This window comes from Staurois parvus, unplaced genomic scaffold, assembly GCF_062004578.1.
Source record: "Staurois parvus isolate SC_StPar_1 unplaced genomic scaffold, SC_StPar_1.0 ptg000118l, whole genome shotgun sequence".
Classification (NCBI taxonomy): Eukaryota; Metazoa; Chordata; class Amphibia; order Anura; family Ranidae; genus Staurois; species Staurois parvus.
In genome coordinates this window covers 7607533-7633517 of record NW_028317914.1, presented here as the reverse complement: position 1 = coordinate 7633517, position 25985 = coordinate 7607533, and the positions used below count along the sequence as shown (strand labels likewise).

The 25985-nt window shown below is 41.8% G+C and overlaps 1 protein-coding gene across 5 annotated transcripts in view; it reads left to right on the top strand.

The window, feature by feature from the left end:
* The window catches only part of ROCK2 (Rho associated coiled-coil containing protein kinase 2), a 221518-nt gene that overhangs the window by 109069 nt on the left and 86464 nt on the right, over positions 1 to 25985 (top strand). For all 5 annotated transcript variants that reach the window (XM_089672059.1, XM_089672057.1, XM_089672055.1 and 2 more), the window contains exons 3-5: positions 4551 to 4651; positions 9559 to 9696; positions 9947 to 10207. In XM_089672059.1, coding sequence (XP_089528185.1) covers positions 4551 to 4651; positions 9559 to 9696; positions 9947 to 10207 — 500 coding nt within the window. The remainder of the gene's footprint in view (positions 1 to 4550; positions 4652 to 9558; positions 9697 to 9946; positions 10208 to 25985) is intronic.

The following is a 25985-nucleotide window of genomic DNA, read 5'->3' as shown; positions in this document are numbered from 1 at the left end:
ACCACCTTTGCTTTAACCACTTGACCTCTGGAAGATTTACCCCCCCCCCCCCTTGTCGTGACCAGGCGATACTGTGTTACGTTACTTTATCTGACAGTTGCGTGGTCATGCAACGCTGTACATTAATTAAATTTATGTATTTTTTCCCCTCTTTCTTTTAGTGGTATTTGATCACCTCCTGGGTTTTTTGTTATTTTTTGTGCTATAAATTAAAAGAAAAAACACTTTTTTTTTTCTTTTTTTTTTTTAAACAATATTTTTTACTTTATACTTTTAAACGTATAAAAAAAAATTAAGAATAAAATTTTTTCATAAATTTGGGCCACAACTTATTCTGCTACATATTCTTGGTGAAAAAAATCCCAATAAGCATATATTGATTGGTTTGCGCAAAAGTTATAGCGCCTACAAATGGTGGTATATATATTAGAATTACTTTTTTATTTATACTAGTAGTGGCAGCAATCAGCAACTTATAGTGGGACTGCGATATTGCGACGAACAGTCTGACACTTTTTGTGGGAACCAGTGACACCAAGTCCTCATGCACAGTGGGCGGTTTAAAAACTCCAGTAGCGTTAGCTGTATGAAGTCACATTAAACGCAAGTTTTTCATCATTTTTTAACGTTTATGCAGTAACGTTTAACCTTGTTTGTCCGCATTTGCGGTTTTTTAGCATTTCTTACACAAAAAAAAAACCATTTTGGCTAAAAAAAAAACTGCCCCAAATACCGCTTTGCTACTTTTTTCCCACATTTACCAGCATTAGAGCATTTTTACAGGTAAAAAACTCCTCTAGAAACCCACTAGTTCTGGGGTTTTCTTCCAACCAAAAAAACACTGTTTAAAACCTATGTGTGCATGGACACGTAGGATAACGTGCTGGGGAGTTTACTGGCTGTAGAAAAAAACATCAAAAGCCAAAAACAGCAGCTGTAAAAATGTCCATTGTGTATGAGGACTAATACAGTAACCAGTGCTAAAAATATACACTGTCACTGTATTACTGACACTGGCTTGGAAGGGGTTAAACATCTAGGGCGATCAAAGGGTTAACTGTGTGCCTAGCCAGTGTTTGTGTTTACTATGTGCTGTTTTTACTAGGCAATCACTAGATTTTATTTCCTGAATAAAAACTAGAAGATAGTCATTGACATAACACAGCTCTGCCTTGTTTACATAGGCAGAGCTGTGTTATGTCAGTCTCCTTGGTGTTCAACAGGTGCCGGCGCTCATCCATTGGCCGGCAAATGTTGATTGTCGTCTGCTGTATCCAGTAACGGCACAAGCGGCACTCCGGGTGCAGGCGCACGCCCTTGAGTGGCCGAAGTGCAAAATCACGTTTATTTACAAGATTTTCCACAGAATGTCCGCCCTGTAGCAGTAAATCTGCTGTAAGGTGGACGGTTAATTACAGCCTTTAGTCTGTTGGGATATGTCTCTACTAACCTTTCTCATCTAGACTTTGCAATATTTGCCTACTTTTTTTGCAGAATTGCTCAAGGTAAGTTAAATTTGTTGGTGATTGTTTGTGGACTGCAGTCAAGTCATTCCACAGGTTTTCAATGGGGTTTAAGTCTGGGCTCTGACTAGGCCATGCAAGGACATTCACCTGTTTATCCTTCAACCACTGTGTGGTCATTTTTGCTGTGTATTTTGGGTCGTTGTCATGTTGGAAGGTGACACTTCTTAACATTGACAACTTTTCTGGCAGAGGGCAGCAGATTTTCCTCAATATGTTAATGTTTTTTATGCCCCATTAATTTTCCCTTCTACCCTGACAAGTGCTTCAGTCCCTGCTGCAGAGAACCCCACCGCCCCCATAACAGGATATTACCACCTCCATGCTTTACTGGAGGAATGGGGTTATTTGGATGGTGAACTGTGTTTTGGATTTTCACCAGACATATTGTTTAGTGTTGAGGCCACATTTGTGGAGAATTTGTGATGTTGTTGTCACATGCACACAGTGAGCACTCCTTGTCATAAATTCCTGCACCTGCTTCAGAGTTGCTGTAGGCCTCTTGGTAGCCTCTCTGACCAGTTTTCTCCTGGCTCTTTTATCCAGTTTGGAGCAACGTCCTGATACAGAGAGGGTCTGTGTTGTACCAAATACCTTTCACTTCCTAATAATGAACTTCACTGTGTTTCTAGGCATTGATAAAAACTTTGAATTTTTTTTGTATCCATCCTCTGACTTGTGCCTGTCCACAACCTTATCCTGGAGATAATTTGACAGTGCCTTGCTACCTATAGTTGATTGTTTGCTTCAGTTGCACTACCAGGGACTGAAATGCTCCAGGAAAACTCTTATAATGCTGAGCTAATCAAAATGACCACAGCTGATCACAGTTGAACATCAAATGGTTTTGTGTGCCATTGAGAAGGTGATTAGTTACACCTGATTGAGTTTACAAGTCATTTTTAGGAGGGGGGTGATCCTTTTTCCAACTTGGTTATTCTGGTTTTGAATGTTTATTTTTTTTCTGACATGTTGGTGTTATATCGTTCACTTGGATTGTATAAGTTGCACTGAGTAAATACAGCTGGATAAAACTAAAATAATCACATTTTGTTGCTTTGCAGCCCAAAATGAAGACAGACACCGTTTTTAACGGGGGTAATTATTTTCTATACCCACTGTTCCTGATACTGTAAATGCATTCTAAACATTACCTGCAACGTATGTCCTTAACTAGCACAAAAGATGTCCTGATCATTTAGTTTCATGGTGTAGTTTGTTGACCATTATGCAACCATGGTAAAGTAGATCTTCATATTCATGCATCAGCAGTTTCTGTATGTTTGAAACCTGAGACATGGCTATGCACAAGTAAAGCATGACCTCTTTCTGAGACCTGACAGTCTAGTGCTGGTGAAGGTGAGGGCTAGACAGTAGTTAGATCTAACATAGACACAAGCAGTCAGAGCATTCATAAACACAGAGCTGACTTGTGTGGTTCGGAGATGATGTCTTATATCACCTAAGCACCGCTACATTTGTGATGCACCTCATAGGGGATGGATAGAAATGCATTGGACACAGATTGACCCAAATAAGAAGTTGTCCTGCCCCCTTGGTGCATAGGGACCAAGCTAACTGAAGCAATACATGGGCATAGGACAATGGACATAAGGGAATCGATCAACAATGATTCTACAAACTGTAGACACAATTTGTGAGCCCATCATTACACGAACACAGGAAAATAATTACACTAATACCTAGTTAAAACAATGAAAACATTTGAAGACTACAATGTCTTTAGAGCGGAACTGTAGTCAGAAAATTAAGTCCTGCTAGATCACTTCAGGCTGGTCTCTCTTTTGCAGGTATAGCTATGTAAAATATTAAAAATAAGTGCCTATACTGTTTAAAATCTAGTAATACACGGTCTCGCCCTGCTCTGCACATGATCAGTTGCTCTCTATTTTTCAGCAATGTGCTGAAAATGTAGGGGCAGATCTGCTGACAGCTTAAAGATTTACTGCTGCTCAGGAGCTCTGGGCTTCAACAAAATAGCAGCCTCCAGCAAGAAGAAACCAGAGCAATTCTAGAGGCAATTTACGACACACACTAATCTGCTAAAGGACACTATTTTTTATCAAGTTGTTATGGATAAAGTTTTGTTTAAGCAGCTATTATGCAATTATTATCTAAGTAAGGCTGGCCATTGAGTATCAGAAAGCTCCCCAAGGTGGTGGTGTGATATATTTGTATCTCAAATCTGTGGAACCATTATACTATTGGCTGTGTAATTGTGACATGTACTCTAAGCTGTGTTGTGAAAATTTACAAAATGTGCTACCTACCTGTCCTGTCAATGTTTAAATAAAGAAAGCTCAGTGAGAATGGCACTACAACTCACTACATGATGACAGTGGTGCACATAGTATATTCCGACACTGAAATTATTCAGCAAGTTGGAAAACCTTCCTTTGCAATTACCATATTCTCCTGCTGAACATGCTCGATATTGCTGTTACCTTAAGGGGAAATGACCCTGATAATGGTAAGTGATCAGAAGCATTGTTTGCTTTTATTGAACCTTTTATAGACAGTTTAAGAAAACCTGCTTCAGCAGACCAGTGCTCAGTTTTAAAAAGGCACAGGCAATATGAAAGCCTGCAGTCAGCTGAAATTAGAAATTATTTATAGATGCTTCGTTACAGTGCCTTCCTTAATGTGATCCACATACGAGGTCCTCTTTAATGGACTTAGGCTATGGGCACTTGGCTGATTTACAACCTGTCTCTTCACTGTCACATTGCTTGCTAACAGAACAGGTTTGAGATGGACCAGAGTTGCAGTACAGAGGTTTGCGGCATATAAAATGAGCTCTCCTTGTGGAATGGGTCCCCTTTAGCCAAGTTGGAAGTAGATAACTGTATTGGAAGAACAACATTTCTGACTGAGCTCTGTTCCCCTCTTAGACCAAGATCAGTAAAACATTAAACAAACTTTCAGAAGATTATTTTCCTATACATTTGTGCCTGAAAAGAATATGAATGTTCTTTAATAACGGATGTTGAATTGTGGTGTTTTCAGATGAAAAAATTGTGGGTGATGTTCGAAAGCTGCAGATGAAAGCAGAAGATTACGATGTAGTGAAAGTCATTGGCCGAGGTGCCTTTGGTGAAGTCCAGCTGGTAAGTAATGGTTTTACATGGGCACGTATACACTTCTGGGAGTAGAGGAGACAGCATTTCTAGCTCTGTGACCCATGTAAAAAGACCCACTGCTTCTTGTTTCTCTAAAGATTATCAATATTATCAAGTGGTGGAAATATCGCCATAGCTGCGCTGTTGCTGCCTGTCCTGGCTGTCCATATGCAGCAACTGTGCAGCAGCCAAGGATTATTACTGACAGTTCACATTGTTTCCCCTGCCTAAACAGAGATCTACCTCCACCGCTGGCCAGCCACCCAGAACCTAACTCGGTGTGCAGTATACAACTTCTAAGCTGTATAGGAGCTGGACTTATCTTCACAGGCAGCAGCACAGGCAATAAGGCTCAGGACGGGTAGTAGCAGAAGCAGCGTCTGTAGGGGGCATTGCTGTAAAAAGACCTCCTGGAGTTCAGGACTGCTGGATGGGTGATGGCAAAACTGGCTGCTGGAACAACATATGTGAGAGCAAGGCTTGACAAATTTGCTTTGAATCTAGGAGGCAGTTAGAAAAGTTAGAAGCCTTTTTTTTTTTTAAACTAACAAAGCTTTATTTTCAACAACAAAATCCCTTCTCATATGTAGCCCTGATGCGTATCTTTTCAAGTGCACGATACAGGGTATTCACCTCTGCAGATTCATTCTCTCTCTCTCTCTCCTTGTATAGACACACAACCCCATATATACCACAGAACCCCATCCTATATGGACATACAGTATGACCTCCCTATATACCACAGCACCCCCATCCTGTATAGATATATCCTATCCCCCATCCTACACAGACTTATGACCCCCAAAAATATCTTGTATAGAAGTATTGCATACCACAGCCCCATCCTGAGTAGACTTATTATGCCCCCCTATATAGTACAGCCCCCCATCCTGCAGAGATAAGTAGGTCCACGTAAGGTTTTGTTGCATGGATGGCAGGGATGTGAAGGGTTCTGTGTAGCCCCATTGATGAGGGTGATCCCTAGAACTGGCCATGCTGGGGTGACACATGTCACATGGACATGGACTGACAGGAGGACAATCTGGGGGTGTTGGGTATTTTCACTGGCTGGCAAAGTTTCTTGCCGCAATGGTGAGGATGAAGTTTCCAATGTGACACAAAGGACAGCCGGGTCACCTTTGTGCTCCCCAGCAGTCACACCCTCAGACGGGGGTAAACCGGGGGAAGGTTGCTCACTTGAGGGGTCTGGATCTCCTTCTTTTTATCCACCAAGGTGGGCACACAGTTGGTTAGCTTTGTCCAGTCGGTGTGCAGCCCGCAGCTCCTTCTTGCCGGGCCAGTGACAGATGCACTTCTTCTGGCTGGCCTTGCACTCGCATGGTTGCTCCAGGTGGATGGGGAAAACCACATGTCGGCCTGCGTTTCGGAGCATGCGCAGAACTCCTTCAAGATCGGTCTTGAAGAAGGAGCTCTGTGCATGCTCCAAAACGCGTCACCACTCCATGCTCACGTCAATTCCGGTCTGTGGACGGCGTGCACTCCAGCGGTCCGGATAGAGCGGCGCCCATCTTTGACATCTCTTCTCAAGCTCCCCCTGCAGCTACTGGCCGGCACAGCGGCTCCATTGCTTTGAGGAAATGCCGTGCAATTGACGGATTACTTATGAACCTGTTTATACTTCTGCACTGTAAGTGTTTTTAACTGCTTTTATTTAAAATTAATCTTGGAATACTGCACTTAGAAGCACCTTCCTGTTTCATCTTCCTATGTACGTCTGCACAGTGTCCTGTAACCCCGCCCCCTAATATTGGGAAGAAGACATGCATGGTCACATGATAGAACTTTTAAACCTTGTAAAAAGAAAAAAATTAAGACAGATCAGTTCTGAAACTAAACAAAAGTGTTTGTAACTGTATTAGAAAGTGTCTGTAACATTGGATGTTGACAAAAGTAATGGATGTTAAAAAAAAAAAAAAAAAAATACTCTAGAACTGGGTACACACAGATCTGAACCAGCCCTCCCTGACTGACAGACAGTTTATAGATAATTTTACAGAAATGTATTTCAAATATGTATTTATATGTTTGTCCTGAATTCAAATTCAAACCGTTAAAAGATAAGTTCACTGTTTGCTAAAAAATAATAAATGCACCTTTTTTTTTTTTTAAGGTAAAAAATATGTGCATTTATTATTTTTTTTGCAGAAGCCTGTAAACCAGTGGTCTCCAAACTGTGGCCCGTGGGCTGGATGTGGCCTTTTGTTTGCTTCTATTCAGCCCTTGGGGCACTATTCCATCCACTGACTTCAACATTGGGACATCATTCCTGCCATTGAACGCAACAATGGAGCACAAATCCTCCCATTTACATGAATGATAGTATACAATTCCACCCACTATCACTAACAATGGATCACTATTGCTCCCAAGGACATCAACGACATGGCACTATTTCTCTCGCTGACACCTACAGTGGGGCACAATTCCTTCCACTGACACCAGCAGTTGGGCATTATTCATTCCACTTACACATACAGTACAGCACAGTTCCTCTCACTGACACCAGTGCTGGGATACAATTCCTCCCAATGACACCAACTATGGGGCACTATTCCTCCAAATACCACCAATGGTGGGGCACTGTTGCTCCCACTGACACCAATGACAAGCCACTACTCCACCCACTGACACCAGTGATGGGGCACAAATCCTCCCACTGACACCCAATGATGGGGCACTATCCCTCCCACTGACACCAATGATGGAGATCTATTCCTTCCACTGACACCATGATGGGGTACGATTCCTCCCCTAATTCCAAAGATTGGGCGTTGTTTACTCCCAGTGAAGCCAGGACATTTTCTTCTTTGACTTCCCACAGTCCGACCCCCCCCCCCCCCCCAAAGTCTGAAAGACCGTTAACTGGCCCTTTGTTTAGAAAAATTGGAGACCCCGGCTTTAAACCGTTGCACCAGCAATCTTCTGATCGCTGGTGCCATGCAGGTCTCCTGCAGACCTGTCAGTATATCGGCATGCCTGTATGGGATGTACAGGCAAGCAGCTATACTGACAGGAAAACTCAATGAACTACTGCTGTGGAGCGCAGTGATAGTTCATTGAGTTATCCGACAGTCGCTAAGTCTGGCGGGACTTGTAGTTTCCCATTCACAGAGGACTCTGAATGAGTGACACGGCTAGGCGGGCCGCTAGCTGTCAAAACAGGGACCAGTCTATTCATAGCATGTTACATGTTACACCCTGAATATGGGTGTAACATATTATGAATAGGTGAACTTATCTTTTAAAGCATTGAGATTATGTGACCAGCTTGCTACTCAGAATGTCCAAAGGGAAGAAACCCTCTGTGAACTTTAAAAGCTTAGCATGCTATACCCTTGTTTCTGGACACATCTTTCATAGAACAAAAATTAAAAATGAAATTTAAAAATTTGTACGTGTACCTATTTTTAATCTGCTCCGGTCTGGTCACATGATCCCACAGCTCCCCTCTGTAGTGACTGCATTCGTTTTATTTTTAAGTTTTTCCCCTCTTTCACCTGGTGATCTGGCTAGTAACACACCTCCTGTATTAGAGTGCTTACACTCTGGATGAAGGAGCACAGGGGCACCTTTGGAGAGCAGCATTGTTAATCTGGGGGGAGGGGAGTATAGATGTGTCATATTCAGATACACTAAACAAATTGCTGTAACTGCTTATAAAGTGCGGGCTGGAGTTTGGCTTCAGTTTTTCTTTTCCTTTTTGGGATAAAGGTTTTACATGAATAAAAGTTGATCACTGTAAGCACCCCTGTCAATGTTAAATGGTTTGTGTCAACCTTGTAACTGCTACATCAGCAGGACAGATTGTTCTGTTAAAAAACAATCTGTATCTCCAGATGATAAAAGAAAGGAAGCCTAAGAAAAAAACTAATGCAGCCATCACATTGATAATCTGCAGTACTATAAATGGTTACTTTTTCAGTTTTATACTAATTTAAGGATGTTTTATTACTTTATTCGTAAATTCCCTGTTAAATCTATTATAATTCCAATTTGCATTACATGTTACTTTTTAATATTCTATTAATTAAAAACTAGTACGTTACTTACAAAAAATGAATTACAGTTTTCTTTTCTGCTACATTCACAAGGGATGGTAAGGGTCAGCCCTGGGGTGGTTCTAAACACTGCTGGCTGTTTTTGGTAGGGTTTGATCTCCTCCTTGATTGTGTTTTTTTTTTTTTTTTTTCTTGTGGGGAGGGGTGAGTGTGGACTTTGGCAGAAAAAACTCCTGATGCTTGTAAAAGTGTCTAATGCTTTTACAAACGTTTAGGCATGTTTACAGGTGTCAAGTGCTTGGGTGTTAAGTCCTTTCATTGGCCAGAATAATCATTTATTCTGCCCATTGAAACGAATTCTAAAGCGCTAAAGGTGCCTAGCTTTAACACATGTTTTAGATGTGTTTACACTTGTCAAGCGGTTTATCTACCAAAACACTTCTCCTCCTTGACTCACTGGCAGTGGGGTTTTTTTACAGCTCCTGAAAGCCTTTGCCACTAAAAGCTTCTAAAAGTCTGTTTGCATGAATACATAGGATAATATGGAATGGCTAAAAGTGGCTGCAAAAACACTCTGTGTGCATGAGACCTTATCATTTCACACATCCTGCAACATTTTCTGTAGTGTAAATAAAACTTTACAGTGAGAATGGAGCTGCTTTGCAGTTGGAAAGTCATTGGTGGTGTAAATTTGGGGGGGAGCAGAAATCTTTCAAGAATCGTTGGATAAAGGGGGTAGTATCTTTTTTTAATTTATGGTGGGACTGACCCTTCGGGTCTCCAAAAGCTTTTTCCCAGAAGTCCATTTATCAAAACCCATTTTTTGTTATGCTTTATAGAGCTATTTAACTGTTTTTCTTCTTCATTTCATAACAGGTCCGGCACAAAACTACACAGAAAGTATATGCAATGAAACTTCTTAGTAAATTTGAAATGATCAAGAGATCGGACTCTGCTTTTTTTTGGGAAGAAAGAGATATCATGGCCTTTGCAAATAGCCCTTGGGTAGTTCAGGTAAAAAGTTGCTTTGTTAAAGTAAATCTTTAGTGTCATTGTTCTTGTTTTTTTTCTTTTTTTAATAGTAATAATTTTAAAGCTGACCTGTAGTTTACACGTCAGAGGTGGACTCGAGAGCCCATTTGGTCTTTTTCTGCCACCACTCTTTTGTATTTCTATGATAACCAACACACTGACACGTGATGGCCCATGTAATAATTCTGTTGGTCATTTATCATGTTTAACCCATTTATATGCTCATTTACAGCTGTTCTGTGCCTTTCAAGATGACAAGTACCTTTACATGGTGATGGAGTACATGCCAGGTGGTGATCTTGTGAACCTTATGAGTAACTACGATGTGCCTGAGAAGTGGGCCAAATTCTACACTGCCGAAGTGGTCCTTGCCCTTGATGCCATTCACTCCATGGGTTTGATCCACCGAGACGTCAAACCTGACAACATGCTGCTGGATAAACATGGACACGTGAAGCTAGCTGACTTTGGCACCTGTATGAAGATGGATGAAGTAAGTATAAAAAAAAAAAAAAAAAGTTAGGATTGTTAATCATTATGAGGTCTGGATGAATTCCAGGTATGGATATTTTATTCATAGTTGATTGGTCCAGCTTGAACCATTTTAACTGTTTATATACCATACCTGGTCAATGTTCCTGGAAATCGGAAGTCATTGAAGTAGGCACCAATACAATGATCTCCACTTGCTTTCAGGTCCTACATCAAGTGGCTATCCCGCTATATTCTGAACACAATAAAGATTATACAAATTTTTTTTTAACTATTTATAAAATATTCATAAATGAAATACATCCTTAAGGACTTGATTCAAACTGGGGAAATATTGTTTGCTACCATAAATATTCGAAAGAGTTTCTGATTGATTAGGTTAGTCATGTTTACCAAGTGACATCCTCTTTTCTTCTTTAACTCTTGTAAATCAGTAATGGCCTCAGGCCTTTGTTGGCAAACAAATAAGTAGGGATGTAGTCTCTCAGTTAACAGATGAAGTTGTTTCCTTGTTATAGGTCTAAGCGGTGTTAAAATTATATTAAAGGCAGGATTTTTTTTGTTTAAATATAACAAACATGTTCTACTTACCTAACAAAAATACACAGTGTAGCGCTATATAATAAACTAATAATAAATATATACAAAAACAGTGATAAGCATAAATATAAGTGCACCACACTCGATCCCCCCTGAAATCCACACTTGAGGGATCCGTGGTGGCCATATTGGAACACCTTTTGCAGATACCCATGCAGTACACCCTTAGCATGAGGTAGTAAAGCGGATTTACTTATTGGGTTTTTGTCATTTTACTTATTGGGTATAAGGTTGGGGTTAGCAGCTTTAGGGTTAAGGCTCCATTAAGCGCAGGAGGATCCTCTTTACATATGTTCTACTTACCTGTTTTGTGCAGTGGTTTTTGCACAGAGCAGCCCCGACCCTCCTCTTCTCAGGTCCTCTGTCTGCACTCCTGGCCTTTCCCTCTAGCCTAGTGTCCCCAGAGCAAGCAGCTTGCTATAGGGGCACCTGACCAGACTCACTGCTGAGCCGCTGTGCCATGTGTCCATTCATTCACACACTAAGCTTGGCTTGGCCCTACCCCTGCTCTCCTCTTCGGCTCGGTGGAGAGTGACAGTAGCGGGAGCCAACGGCAACCACTCCTGTAGCAGCCAATGACGAGGGTGAGACCTTGGGGGAGCCAAAGCTCTTCTGCCCATCGCTGGATCGAGAAGGGGCTCAGGTAATTTTTGGGGTGCTGCTGCACATAGAAAGTTTTTTACCTTCATGCATAGAATGCATGAAGGTAAAAAACCTTGAGCATTTACAACCACTTTAAGCTGGAAGAACAGTATTTATATGAAACAAGCAAATATGCACACATATAATAAGAATTCCAAACTGTGAATAGAAACAAGGATTTTTTTTCCAAACGTATTTATTTTTTTTAATTAATACACATTCATAAATTTTTTTCAGATAAGCTGAAATGAGCTATCAAAACAAACTTTTGAGAACAATTTCCTTTAAGTTGCAGACATACATCGTGTCCATGGACAATATAGTGGCCAATTTTGTATTACTCGCAGTTGATCTTTAAAACCAGTGGCTGATATATGCTGTACTCCAACAGTATGTTGGTAAATACGTCCTCTAGTGTCACAACTTTATCCTGGTTTCTGAGCATTCCATTCAGCATTGCCAGAGGATTCGTATTAAATTCTTCCCAAACAAGTCACAGCTTCCGCTCCCGAGGGCTCTGTTCATTTCAGGAACGTAGTACAGAATGTGCCAACCTCGTTTGCAGCTTGCTCAGATGTTACCATATAGGAGCAGAATACTGTATATGTGTGGAATGAAGCTAAATAAAAGAATATTTTCAGGCTAGTTTTGTGGGAAATGTAGCTAATGCGTGTGTTGGGTTTTCGGCTTCTTACAGCGCCAGCTAGTGGTTACATAAAGATATTTAATGCAAAACCCTCCGTTATTAATTTACATTTATTCTACAAGAGAACATGCTCTAATCATTAGAATATGTAGAGGCAATTTTAGATATTTGTCAACTTTGTATTGCTCTCTGTGTCCACGCTGGGGAGATTTGGCCTGGTCATTCTCTTGGTGACCATCATCACCATGATAGAAAGTGAGGGAAGTCCAAAATGTTGTGTTGATACATGAGCAAGAGGAGAGGGAAAATCTCCTGGGGCAGATTTTTTAGATGGGGATTTTCTCTGGTTTCCTCTTGTGTCTCCAGGACAGAAGGTGAATGATAATCTTCCCAGCAGGGACACAAGCTGAAAATATTACATAGATAGGGGTTTTAACCTTTTCCTACACAGCATTAAAATAAAAAGCTTATTAGTATGCTTGCCATTGAGGATAGGTTCACACTATAATGTGTGCTAGTGTGAATGGTCTCAAATTGAATCGCAATGAATCACATGTAAATCGAACAGGAACGCATAGCGAATTCCTGTGCAATTGATAGTGTAAACCCGGGCTAAGTCTCACGGTATGCAGTTTTCTCAAGCAAATTGTTATTTGTAAATTGGCTGAAAAGTTTCTTGGCTGGAAGTCATGCCAGTAACATTACTTCCTGTTTCAGACTGACAACACTTAGAGCCGATTCACACCTGTACGGTGCGGATTGAAGCTCACGTTTCACAGGTAATTGACACAGTAGTTGTTCAGCGGTTCATGTCAGATTTATATCAGGTTCAGGACAGGATTAGCTCAGGATCTTATCCTGTTCACCCATATGCCATTTAGAAACGGTTCCCATAGAAGTCAATAGCCTGTAATCCGCACCTGATATTCTCTGAAATATTACCTGTGCCATACGCAACTCAGGAAAGATAGGGGGAGATTAGAGAACTAAATGCATGGCTAAAGACTTGGTGTAAGAGGGAAGGATTTGGATTTCTAGAGCACTGGGCTGACTTTTCATTGGGGTGCAACCTTTATGCTAGAGATGGTTTGCACCTAAATGGAGGGGGGTCTGCTGTGCTGGGGGAGAGGTTTATGGGAAGGCTGGAGGAGTATTTAAACTAGGATAGAGGGGGGAGGGAGAAATAGATTATGACGGGGTAGACAGACTCATTGGTGGGTGGAATGGTTAAAGATGGGGGGGCGTGCTATGGCAGATAAGAAGGTTCCCATGTTACAAACAACCAGTGGACTTGGTACCATTTGTATGAAAATTAAAAATATGCAAAATACGTGTGAACAAGGTGTCAATCCATTAAAGTGTTTATTCACCAATGCCAGAAGTCTGCCAAGCAAAATAGGTAAATTGGAAGCTTTGGTGCTTAAAGAGAGCTATGATTTAATTGGGATTGCTGAATCTTGGCTTCATTGTTCACATGACTTAGCCATTAATGTTCCTGGCTATGTTCTCTTTCAGAGAGACAGGGTAAATAGGAAAGGTGGTGGTGTCTGTCTCTATGTGAGAAGTGATCTCCGAGTGAGTGTGAAAGAGGACCTAGTTGATGGAGAGTGTGATGAGGCTGAAGCATTATGGGTGGAACTGCACATGGGGGTGCGTACTGCAAAGTTTGTTATAGGCCTCCCTGTGTTAATGAAGAGGTGGAGACTCAGCTTCCACAGATCGAAATGTCTGCAAGGACTGGGACAGTGATAATAATGGGGGATTTTAACTACTCAGATATTGCCTGGAGTAATGGTACTGCAGGAACAGTTAAAGGGCAAACATTTTTAAACCTACTACAGGACAATTTTATGGTACAGATCATAGAGGCCCCAACTAAGAATGATGCTCTGCTGGACCTGGTAATATCAAACCATGCAGAGCCTATTACAAATGTCCATATAAAAGAACATCTGCGTAGCAGTGACCATAACATGATTTCATTTATTGTTAGCTGTAAACAGCAAGCACATACGGGAAAAATAAAAATTCTCAATTTTAAGAGCGCTAATTTTCCAAGGCTGAGAGAAGCTCTCCAAGACTTAGACTGGGAGGAATATTGGCATCAATGAGCACAACACAGAAATGGGAGTTCTTCAAAAAGTCTGTATGTGAACACACTGCAAAATAGATTCCCATGGGCAACAAGTTTAAAAGGCTAAAAATCAAACCTATGTGGCTTACGGCCAAAGTTAGAAAAGCTATAGATAATAAGAAAAAAGCTTTTTATTAAATGTAAAAATGAAGGAACACTATCATCGTTTAAACATTACAATGAATATTACAGAATATGCAAAAGTAACTAAAGGCCACAAAAATTGAAAACGAATGCCAGATTGCAAAAGATAGCAGGACCAAGCCCAAAACATTTTTCAAATATATTAATAGTAAAAAGGTCCGGTCCGAGCATGTAGGCTCTAGGGACAAAGAGAACGCACATTTTTTAAATACCTTCTTCAGCTCTGTGTGTAGAAAGGAGCATGGGGGAGCTCTTGTCCATAATGGGCATGATATTGACACAGCCCCAGATGATCCATATTGGCTCACAACTGATATGATCCAAAAATATTTAGACAGAATAAAGGTGAATAAAGCACCTGGACCGGATGACATACACCCACGGGTCCTTAAAGAATTGAGCTCTTTCATTTCAAAGCCATTGTTTCTAATTTCAGGGACTCTTTAGTGACTGGCATAGTACCACTGGATTGGCGTAAGGCCAATGTGGTGCCAATATTTAAAAAGGGGTCAAACTCTTTACCAAGTAATTATAGACCTGTTAGTTTAACTTCTATAGATGGGAAGATACTGGGGAGTTTAATGAAAGACCACATAGAGGAGTTCTTGCTGGAAAAATATATTTTAAGCAACAGACAGCATGGATTCATGAAGGACAGAAGTTGTCAAACAAATCTGATTTCTTTTTATAAGGAGGTGAGCAAAACCTTGGACAGAGGGGTGGCGGTGGACGTGGTATACTTGGATTTTGCAAAAGCATTTGACACAGTTCCCCATGCACGTCTAATGTGTAAGGTAAAGTCTACAGGCTTGGAAAAATCCATGTGTAAATGGATAGAAAACTGTCTAAAACAGCAATGGGCAAACTACGGTCCGCGGGCCGTATACGGCCCGGCGGACCTTTTAGTCCGGCCCGCGGAGCATGGCAAACATTGGCTGTCAGGATGTAGGCGGGGCAGCGTGACAAACTCCTCTCCTCTCACAGTCCGCCCTGAACACGGCGAGAGGAACGCGGAGCAAAGGTAAGTGAATTGACACAATATGGGGAATGAATTACTATAGGGGGGATGAATTACTATAGGGGGGATGAATTACTATATGGGGGATGAATTACTATGGGGGATGAATTACTATATGGGGGATGAATTACTATGGGGGATGAATTACTATGGGGGATGAATTACTATATGGGGGATGAATTACTATATGGGGGATGAATTACTATATGGGGGATGAATTACTATGGGGGATGAATTACTATGGGGGATGAATTACTATGGGGGATGAATTACTATATGGGGAATGAATTACTATATGGGGGATGAATTACTATAGGGGGGATGAATTACTATATGGGGGATTAATTACTATGGGGGAAATTTTACTATACTTACTATGGATGGCATGGTAGTGGCTGGGCCGGCCAGCAGCTAGTCCGGCCCCCGGGTCCAATATATGAACCCATTGCGGCCCTCAAGTCAAAAAGTTTGCCCACCCCTGGTCTAAAAGATCGTATTCAGAGAGTAGTGGGGTAATGATTCATACTCTGAATGGTCTAGGGTCATCAGTGGTGTACCCCAAGGTTCAGGGTTGGGACCCTTACTTTTTAATAGATTTATAAACGATATAGGGTCTGGGATCATAAATACCATTTCAGTCTTTCCAGATGACACCAAGCTGTGCAGTGGAATAACGTCCTTACAGGATGTCTCCAACTTACAAGCCGACCTCAATGCACTGTTTAATTGGGCAACTATGTGGAAAATGAGGTTTAATGTTGATAAATGTAAGGTTATGCACTTGGGGGCTAAGAATATGCATGCATCATACATACTAGGGGGGGTACAACTGGGGGAATCAATGGTGGTGAAGGATCTGAGAGTTACGAGAAGGCTTTTCTCGCAGTCTCCGCTCAAATTAATCTCAAAGGTGTTCTATCGGGTTGAGGTCAGGACTCTGTGTAGGAGTTTTTGACCCCAAGCCACCCTTAAAGGGACCGTTTTTTCTCTGGTTTGGTGATCAGGCAAAAGGAAAGAGGGCACCCAGTGGCTCTAAACGGTGGATGACTAGGAGAATGGAGGAGCCTCTATTTATTATCATAAAGCGCATTTAATTTGCCTTAAGGTGAGAGTTCTGTGAGCACTGAGGTGGCAGAACCTGCATGCTTTGCAGCACTTCAAGAGATGGTGTTGGTTATATGAGCACGTGAAGAATCATATGAAGTGAAGAAAGTTGATGTAAAGCTTATTCACCGTTGTTTTAATATTTTCCATGGACTTGTCTTTATGGACTTTATATTGTCATGATTCATGCATGCTATATGTATATTTAATTTATTGATGAATTGGTATATATATTTCACATTAGCAGCGCAGCATTGAGTTTATTCATTTTTATTTATAGTCAAAAACAAACACTTAATCCACGCCAATCTTTGTTTTACAAGCTGATTTAAAACATCTGTTTAAAAAGTTAAGAACTTTAAGGAAATGGACACACATTGCTAAAGGTTTCCTTTTAAGCCCTTTAAAGCGTTACATATATTCTATAGGGCCACCACTTACAATCCTTTATTTGCCTTTTTCTTATCCAGTGATATTTCTGCTGTTCAGACTCTAGTCCAATTCCTGACAGCCGGGCCTGTCCATCCCTGAATGACTGAACAGAGAGTGAATGGTGCACGCATGGACCCGGCTAAGTGGTGCCACAGCCAATATCTTGCTGGATCATAAGACTGGAAGCGGAGCTCCACTTAATATCTTAACTGCAACATTTACACTTTAATGTACTATTCTTCTAACTTTTAAGTAGTGCGCACACTTAGGGGCAGACAGTTTGTGTGGTAATAATTAGTTGCCGAGCGCAGGTAGCCGAATGATGGCTGCACTGCGGCCGTCCAGTTCTGGGAGGCCGTCATATGACGTCCTCCCAGAACATGCTTTCCTTCGTGCCCCCGGGAATCTCCATGAACATTGTGTCCTACGGACACAGCTGATTTTGTGATGTGGTAAAAGGCCAATCACAGCTGCCTTTGACCACGTGATCAGCCGTGTCCAATGACACGCTGATCACCGAGAAATGCAATTGCCGGTTCTCAGCTGCACTTTCCTCACGCTGTCAGAGCGTGAAGAAAGTACTGCCGAGAACCGGCAGTTCTCAGAGCAGGGATCGGCACCGATCATCAGGGCACTGATCCGTACCCATCAGTGCAGCCCAGCAGTGCCCATCAGTGCTGCCAGTCAGTGTCCAGCAGTGTCACCTATCAGTGCTGCCTATCAGTGCAGCCTCATCAACGCACATCAGTGAAGAAGAAAAATAACCTGTTTGCAAAATTTTATAATAGAAACAAACTTTTTTTTTTTTTCAAATTGTTTGCTTTTTTTTGTTTATAGCGCAAAAAATAAAACACCCAGCGGCGAGTAAATACCACCAAAAGAAAGCTCTATTTGTGAGAAAAAAAATGATAAAAATTTCATATGAGTACAATGTTGCATGACTGCGTAATTGTCATTCAAAGTGCGACAGCGCTGAAAGCTGAAAATTGGCCTGGTAAGGAAGGGGGTATAAGTGCCCTGTAGGCAAGTGGTTAAGAGAATAAAATGAGAATTAAAGCTGAACTCTGGAGAAAAGAAAAATCCTTCCTTGCAGAGGGGCTCACCCACCCTGCAAGGGTTCAGTGCTCCTGTATGCCTAGGGTACTAATAACAAAGACTTTTACTTGCCTTATCCCTCGTTCCTCCATCAGCCGGTGCGAACCTTCTCTTCCTGATGCTCGGCCTTTCGCTGTCCTCATGTACAATGCGAGGCTATTGGCCCTGCATTGTACTTGATGTTTGAGTTCCTGTGACTGCTGGAGCACCTTACATAAGAGACTGCAGGAGCGGATTGCTTAGTGTGGAGGACGCCTGCAGGAACAAGGGATAAGGTAAGTAAAAGTCCTTCTTACTGGTATCCTAGGCATAAATAATCATTTAACCCTTGCAGCTCATAAGGAGCTCTACTGCAAGAGCAGATTTTTATTTCTCAGAGGGAAAAAAAGGAATAGCAGGATCCTTTGCCTAGGAAATGTGACAGAACATCATTTGCATTGGCAATATTCATATATTTTCTCTTAGTTATTTCTTCAGCGTGTTCATATATTATAAATTTAACTGCTTCCTATAAAATGTCTGTTAAGGATTCACCTTATTAATCCTCCTTACAAAGTACAGTAGGCTTGTGTGTTTACCACTTAGCATATCCTTATGGGAAAAAGGATTAATTGTTGCATGAAGAAGCCAAACATTTAAATGAAGTTTAGTACTATTTAACAAGGTGTTAAAGCTTTTAACAGGGCCGGCAAGTCGGCCAGCTGCGGCTTTTACTAGCTCTGCTCAAACGCTGACTGGCATTTTCAGTGCAGTGCCGGTGGAGTCTGGGCTGCCAGCGCCGTTACGTAAGCCAACATTGTGGTTTTCTGTACAAGATAAGCAGCGCAGATCAGTTGTCTTGAGAAACAAAAGTGCTGATTTAGCTAGAAGGTAGCGATTTCTAATGTCAATAGCCAGCACACGAGCTCCCATTCATCTGGATAAATACGTTTGTGTTGAATAAAATTCTGTGTTGCCTTTGGAAGTAGCAGTGCTGCCAGGCTGTCAATATAGAAGATTGCAGTGGTCATGGATTTAACCGCATCTGTCTTTGGAAGCAGACAATGGGCTGCGAAGGAGCAGGGTAGGAGGAAGTAGTCCCTTCCATTAGCTTTTCAGTTATAGCTTTTTTTGGAAGTCTGAGGTCTAGCCCTGCCCTTTTTATGAATGCATGTTGTTTGTATATATCTGTTCATTTGTATCCAACTCTCAGACATACTGTGGCTCTCTGGGCATCTTTCCTGAAGTCCTTTCCCATAGATTTTTTTTTTCTTCAAGGTAGGTCACCAGGTCTTTCCTCAATCACCTCCAATTGTTTGGAACCGACATGCAGAAGTGATAACATTCATCACACACACACACTCACACTCACACTCACACACACTCTAGAGGATAAGTTCACCTTTTAGAACATGTTACATGTTCCACCTGTATTCGTTCAGAGAGTGCTATGAATGAATGAACTACAAGTACTGTCGGCTACTGCGGCTGACTGCTTGTAGTCTTCAATGAACTACAAGGGCACTGGTGGATCATAGTTAATTGATTCTTCCTGCAGTTCAGCAACTGTCTGCCCATATGGCAGATACGGACAGACAGCTGACTCCAGAGTCTGCAGGATCCAGGATGCCTTACAGGCTGCAGTGTAAAAAATAATAAATGCACATTTTTTTACCTGCAAAAAGATGTGAATGTATTATTTTCTTTTTCTCCTTGCAGATAGTAAATGACCAAACTCCAAACCAAAGACCCCAGTGCTACAAGGCAGAAATACTGACCATTAAGCCATTGTGCTGCTCTTATAAATGCAAGTTCCCATTGTTGTAGAATTCAGAGCCATTTCATTTTTAATGGCTGCAGCCTACCACAGCACGAAAGTGTCCTAAAGGGCAGGTGCCATTTTGTGATGTATGATGTTTATTGGCTTGCTGTTCCATTACGTTTTCATTGCTGTACACCAATATAGGAAATGAGAGAGAGTAGTATGGACCCGTTTGTGATTCCAAAGGCTTTGCCATTATTTTCTGTTCTTCCCCAGGGTTATGACTGTTTATCTTTAGGTCCCTTTCACAGGACCATTCCGAGCAGGTCTGCTTGTCCATTTTTCAGATGTACCTAAATGGAAGATCTGTTCATCCCTGTTTATAGATGGGTGTAAATGGACTTGTGTCTGTTTACATCTGCCTATGTCCTGGTCTGATTGGATCTGCTAAAAAAAGAGAAGAAAAAAAAAACGGAAGGGGATTTGTCCTGTTCTGTTTATGCGGAACCGATCAGTGGGTACTTGGTTGTAAACAGACATCTGTCTAAGTACATCCTACAGAAACTGAGCAGACACAGATGTGTCATCCGCCCGTTCTGCTCCTATCAGCAGGGGATCTGTGAGCTGATTTTAGATAAACAGTGTATAGACTCAAAACTTGAATAATTTAAATAATTGCATTATTTTACCAGACCAATAATTTCATGTTGATATTGTGAGACAACAACATACAAATGTGAAGGGCACACCCTTTTGACAAAACATGGCTGCCTATAGGTTACATCTTTGTATACCTTCTGATTGGATGGGTGACCTGAGTGTTCTCCAAAAACAGCTCTTGTGTTCCCACCTCTTCAGACAAAGTAGATATTGGTAGGTTACCCATGGAGGGGGTGATTGGGGACCATATTAAACTACACTTACTCACTGTTCGTCATACCGATTGGAAATGTCTTTCCTGCAAGTTGCATTTCTCGCTGTAGTGGTTTTTAACATCAACAGTTTGTCAGTGAATACAGACCCTAAGAGGTGCCTTTGGACAATGGGAGCGAGGAGTCCCTTAAAGCAACCATGGCCTTAAAGGCAAACACCATGAAAACCACTAAATACACAGATCAAATACACAAAAGGAATCTGCTGCACCTGCCAAAGGATTTGAATTTCTTCAGGCCGGAGATTTACACAGCTGCCATAGAGCACAATCATGTCTGGCAAAGGCAGGAGACCTGATTTTTGTCAGTTATTTAACATTTACTTGTACCTCCACCATCTGTCACTGGACAGTGAAAAGAGAAGCAGCACACTGATGAGCTAATCTGCCACTCTTTCCTTCTATCGGCATTTTCCTTGTTACCATGTGTGTACTAATTGGCTCCTTGTGCTGCTTCTCCCTCTCCCAGTCTGAGCTCTGCTGTTGGGTGGTTTGCAAAAGGCAGATGCCAAAACAAATTCAACTACTTATACTGCATGCATATAAAAATTACTGTAATGATGTATTAGTGACAGTAGAGCAGAATTCATTTTTGTATTTTAAATCTGCCTAGAGTTTGGTTCCAATCTTAGAGGTTATCTATAGATCGCATTCTACAGCTGCTTTCTTTAGTGATTGTCTGTGTCCAATAAATCTTTTGAGACAATGATGCTTATTAGGGCTCGTTTACACTTTGGTTGGAGGATGGTAAAACACAATGTTGAGCTGCACCTTTATCACCCCCTTAAGCTGTACAGGCAGTGGACACATAAATGATCCCACTGCTTCTGTTTGGTGGGCAGTACTGTCACCGGACACAACCCATTCAGGTAAATGGAGCCACAGCCACCCCACATTGGCGCAGTGGTGCATCATTTACAGGGTTAAAACAGGCGGCGAGGAAGTGACATATTGCCTCCTCACTATCAAACGCCTCTTAAAAGTGCTCTGATTGTATGTCACTTTTCCGAGGTGTGGCAGTGACAGAGGCATGTGTAAATATAGTTTAAGGTTTTTGTTTGTTTTTTATTGTTTTTAATCAAGTTTCTGTATGTTGTGATATTTTAGCTGTTCATGTTAACCAGGAGCCTTTGATTCATACCACATGACACCAGCTGCGTGTTTTGTAATGAACAGTAAGGCTAGGTTTTTGCACTCGCGGTTTTTTATGCGTTTTTTATGTGTTTTGTGACCCTTTCTAAAAAATGCAGCGGGTGAAAACGTACAGGTGTGAACATGTCCCATAGGAAATCATGCTAAATGGACTGTATTGCATTTCTGCTTAGGTGTGAACCCAGGGTCAACAAGTGAAGTCTGCAGTTAGGCTAGCTGGGCTCATAGTATTTAAAGTAAAACGCCACTTTGCTTATGATAATAGAAGTAACAATTGCATCCTGCTGGATTAAGCTCTATTGCCCTGCATATCAAATACATTTTTGTACCTAGAGCTTTACATGCAATTTAAAATATTTTTCATTATCCCAATGGAGGCTCAAAGCTCAGCACAGTAATGAAAATGTGTATTTGATTGGGGCAGTTGGATCGAGTCCTTCCTGTCCTGTGTTGTCTTCTATTTTGGGTTAAGTTTTCCGCTTCATTGATAAGTCAGAAGTCTGTGACTTTCCAGAAATGGAGCTCTAAGATGTGAGTCACAGCTGGCTACAAATTGACCATGCAGACATAGTCCTCACTTATCACATAGGAGAGTGCTAGTGGTCATTGACCTAATACATTTAAAAAAAAATGAAGTCTAAAGAGCTTATAAGCAGAAGTAAAAACTGTGTTTAATGGAGTGTGTCTTCTTTTTTTTCTGTTAGTGGCTGTTTAAACATCAGTGTTGTTCTGAAAAGATTATAGGGAGAGCCACTTAAAGTGAACACATGCAACACTTTAAAGCTGAAACTGCTAAATGCACAGATGCCTAAAGGGTTTGTATGGCTAGTCATCCAGTCTTCAGAGTTATGCAGCACTGCCATATAACAGTCCTATCTAGCAGAGGAGAGAAGATTTGATCTTTTGTATGCTGCAGTATCACTGTCAAGTATAGGCCTTCTCCCCACAACACACTGTGCCTGCACAGTTAAAGCAGAAGCATCACACTGATGAGTTCATCTATCACCCTGCTCTCTCCTCCTATCAGCATGAGTTTACCTGAGCTCTGCCAGTTGAGCCTTGTCTGCTGCTGGAACCAATGGTAAAACACAAGTTATCTTCCAGTTCTTTTTTTTTTTAATTTTCTTAATAAACAGACAAAAAAACAGGCATAAAACAGAGTACATACTGATGGGTCAGCAGGTTACATTCACAAGCAAAAGAAAACACAAGCTTACAAAGATTCATAAAAAGTCTGCCATAAGCCCTTCAGAAGTGCAAATGCCATCAATAAACAGCTGGTGTAGGTACAATATACAGGACAATAAAACTAAATATACAGACTACAGGACCAACTTGAGGTCATCCAATCAGCAGACGAAAAAAAGTGCACAATGTACAGATTAACGCACAAAATCAGACCTCTGTATCTCCTGAAACAGTAGACATGCAACTGGGCCATTTTTTTTCCTCAAATTTCTTTGGTTACCCCCTAGCCATGTAGGTCAATTTGTACAAAGGTAGGGCTTTATTAAGATAGTCCACATCTGTAAAGTAGGTGGGTCTGGGTTTTTCCAGTGCAGCACCATAGCTTTTTTAATATAATAAAAAGAAATCATAACAATATCTTATGAGACTCACTAAGGGTCTCCTCTCCAAAGTCTCCTAGGAGACATCTATTAGGGGTGCAGATATTAGGTATAGCTAATTTTTCTTCTGAAATGCAGTAATTGCAGACCCGAGTCTTCTCACTTGGGGACAGGCCCATAGCTTATGAAATAAGTCCCCAGTCTCAGCCTGACATCTATAGCAAGCAGAGGAAGCCAATCTACCAATTTTACAAAAGCATAACAGAGTGTAATATATTCTATGTAAGTAGTTTAATTGAATTACCTTATCCCCAGCTGCTATGACCCTGGAAAGCTGGGTCCCATCCAAGAAGCCTCCTCCCAAGAATCCTGTAATATTGGGATATCTGTCTGCCATTGAGTTTTAATTCTAGTCATGCGAGAAGCAATTGAGGATAATAGGAATCTTCCAATTCCTAAGTGTCCACATTGACATTAAATACAGAGCCCTGTAGTTATTAGATTTTTCTGTTGTCTATTTGCAAGTCTGTAGGGGGATGGGCTCTCCATTAGGCTTTTTTTAAATGGGTGGGAGCATAATCAGGACTGGTATATGTAGCTTCTCCAGATCTCATGCTGATCTGCGGTTTGTACATATTCTTGTCTGGTATAGGCTGCTGTTCCAGATCTCCAGGTGATCTGCAGTATGTACATAATTTGGTTTAGTATATGCTGCAGCTGCAGGTCCCCAGTTGATCTGCGGTTTTTGCATAATCTGGTCTGGAATACGCTGCAGATGTCCATCTGATCTGCGTTATGTACATAATCTGGTCTGGTATACGCTGCAGATGTCCATCTGATCTGCGGTATGTACGTAATCTGGTCTGGTATAGGCTGCAACTCCAGGCCTCCATCTGATCTGCGGTATGTACATAGTCTGGTCTAGAATAGGCTGCAACTCCAGGCCTCCATCTGATCTGCGGTATGTACATAGTCTGGTCTAGTATAGGCTGCAACTCCAGGCCTCCATCTGATCTGCGGTATGTATATAATATGATCTAGTATAGGCTGCAACTCCAGGCCTCCATCTGATCTGCGGTATGTATATAATATGGTCTAGTATAGGCTGCAACTCCAGGCCTCCCTCTGATCTGCGGTATGTACATAATCTGATCTAGTATAGGCTGCAACTCCAGGCCTCCATCTGATCTGCGGTATGTACATAATCTGATCTAGTATAGGCTGCAACTCCAGGCCTCCATCTGATCTGCGGTATGTACATAATATGGTCTAGTATAGGCTGCAATTCCAGGCCTCCATCTGATCTGCGGTATGTACATAATATGGTCCAGTATAGGCTGCAACTCCAGGCCTCCATCTGATCTGCGGTATGTACATAATATGGTCTAGTATAGGCTGCAATTCCAGGCCTCCATCTGATCTGCGGTATGTACATAGTCTGGTCTAGTATAGGCTGCAACGCCAGGCCTCCATCTGATCTGCGGTATGTACATAATATGGTCTAGTATAGGCTGCAATTCCAGGCCTCCATCTGATCTGCGGTATGTACATAATCTGATCTAGTATAGGCTGCAACTCCAGGCCTCCATCTGATCTGCGGTATGTACATAATATGGTCTAGTATAGGCTGCAATTCCAGGCCTCCATCTGATCTGCGGTATGTACATAATATGGTCCAGTATAGGCTGCAACTCCAGGCCTCCATCTGATCTGCGGTATGTACATAATCTGGTCTAGTATAGGCTGCAACTCCAGGCCTCCATCTTGAAAGGAATTTGACTCTCATCCCTCTCAAGACACTGACCCCCGTCAGTCCCAGGCTTGACCAGTGATTGTCCTCAGGCCTGGAGTTCATTCTGAGATACCAGTCCCTGGCTTGATCAGTGATTGTCCTCAGGCCTGGAGTCCACTTTGAGACACAGGAAACGCAGACACAAGGTGGTATCTCAGAATGAACTCCAGGCCTGAGGGCAATCACTGATCAAGCCAGGGACTGACGGGGGTCAGTGTCTTGAGAGGGATGAGAGTCCAATTCTTTTCACATCTGATCTGCGGTATGTACATAGTCTGGTCTAGTATAGGCTGCAACTCCAGGCCTCCATCTGATCTGCGGTATGTACATAGTCTGGTCTAGTATAGGCTGCAACTCCAGGCCTCCCTCTGATCTGCGGTATGTACATAGTCTGGTCTAGTATAGGCTGCAACTCCAGGCCTCCCTCTGATCTGCGGTATGTACATAATCTGGTCTAGTATAGGCTGCAACTCCAGGCCTCCCTCTGATCTGCGGTATGTACATAGTCTGGTCTAGTATAGGCTGCAACTCCAGGCCTCCCTCTGATCTGCGGTATGTACATAATCTGGTCTAGTATAGGCTGCAACTCCAGGCCTCCCTCTGATCTGCGGTATGTACATAGTCTGGTCTAGTATAGGCTGCAACTCCAGGCCGCCATCTGATCTGTGGTATGTACATAGTCTGGTCTATTATAGGCTGCAACGCCAGACTTACAATTGATCTGTGGTATGTACATAATCTGGTCTAGTATAGGCTGCAACTCCAGGCCTCCATCTGATC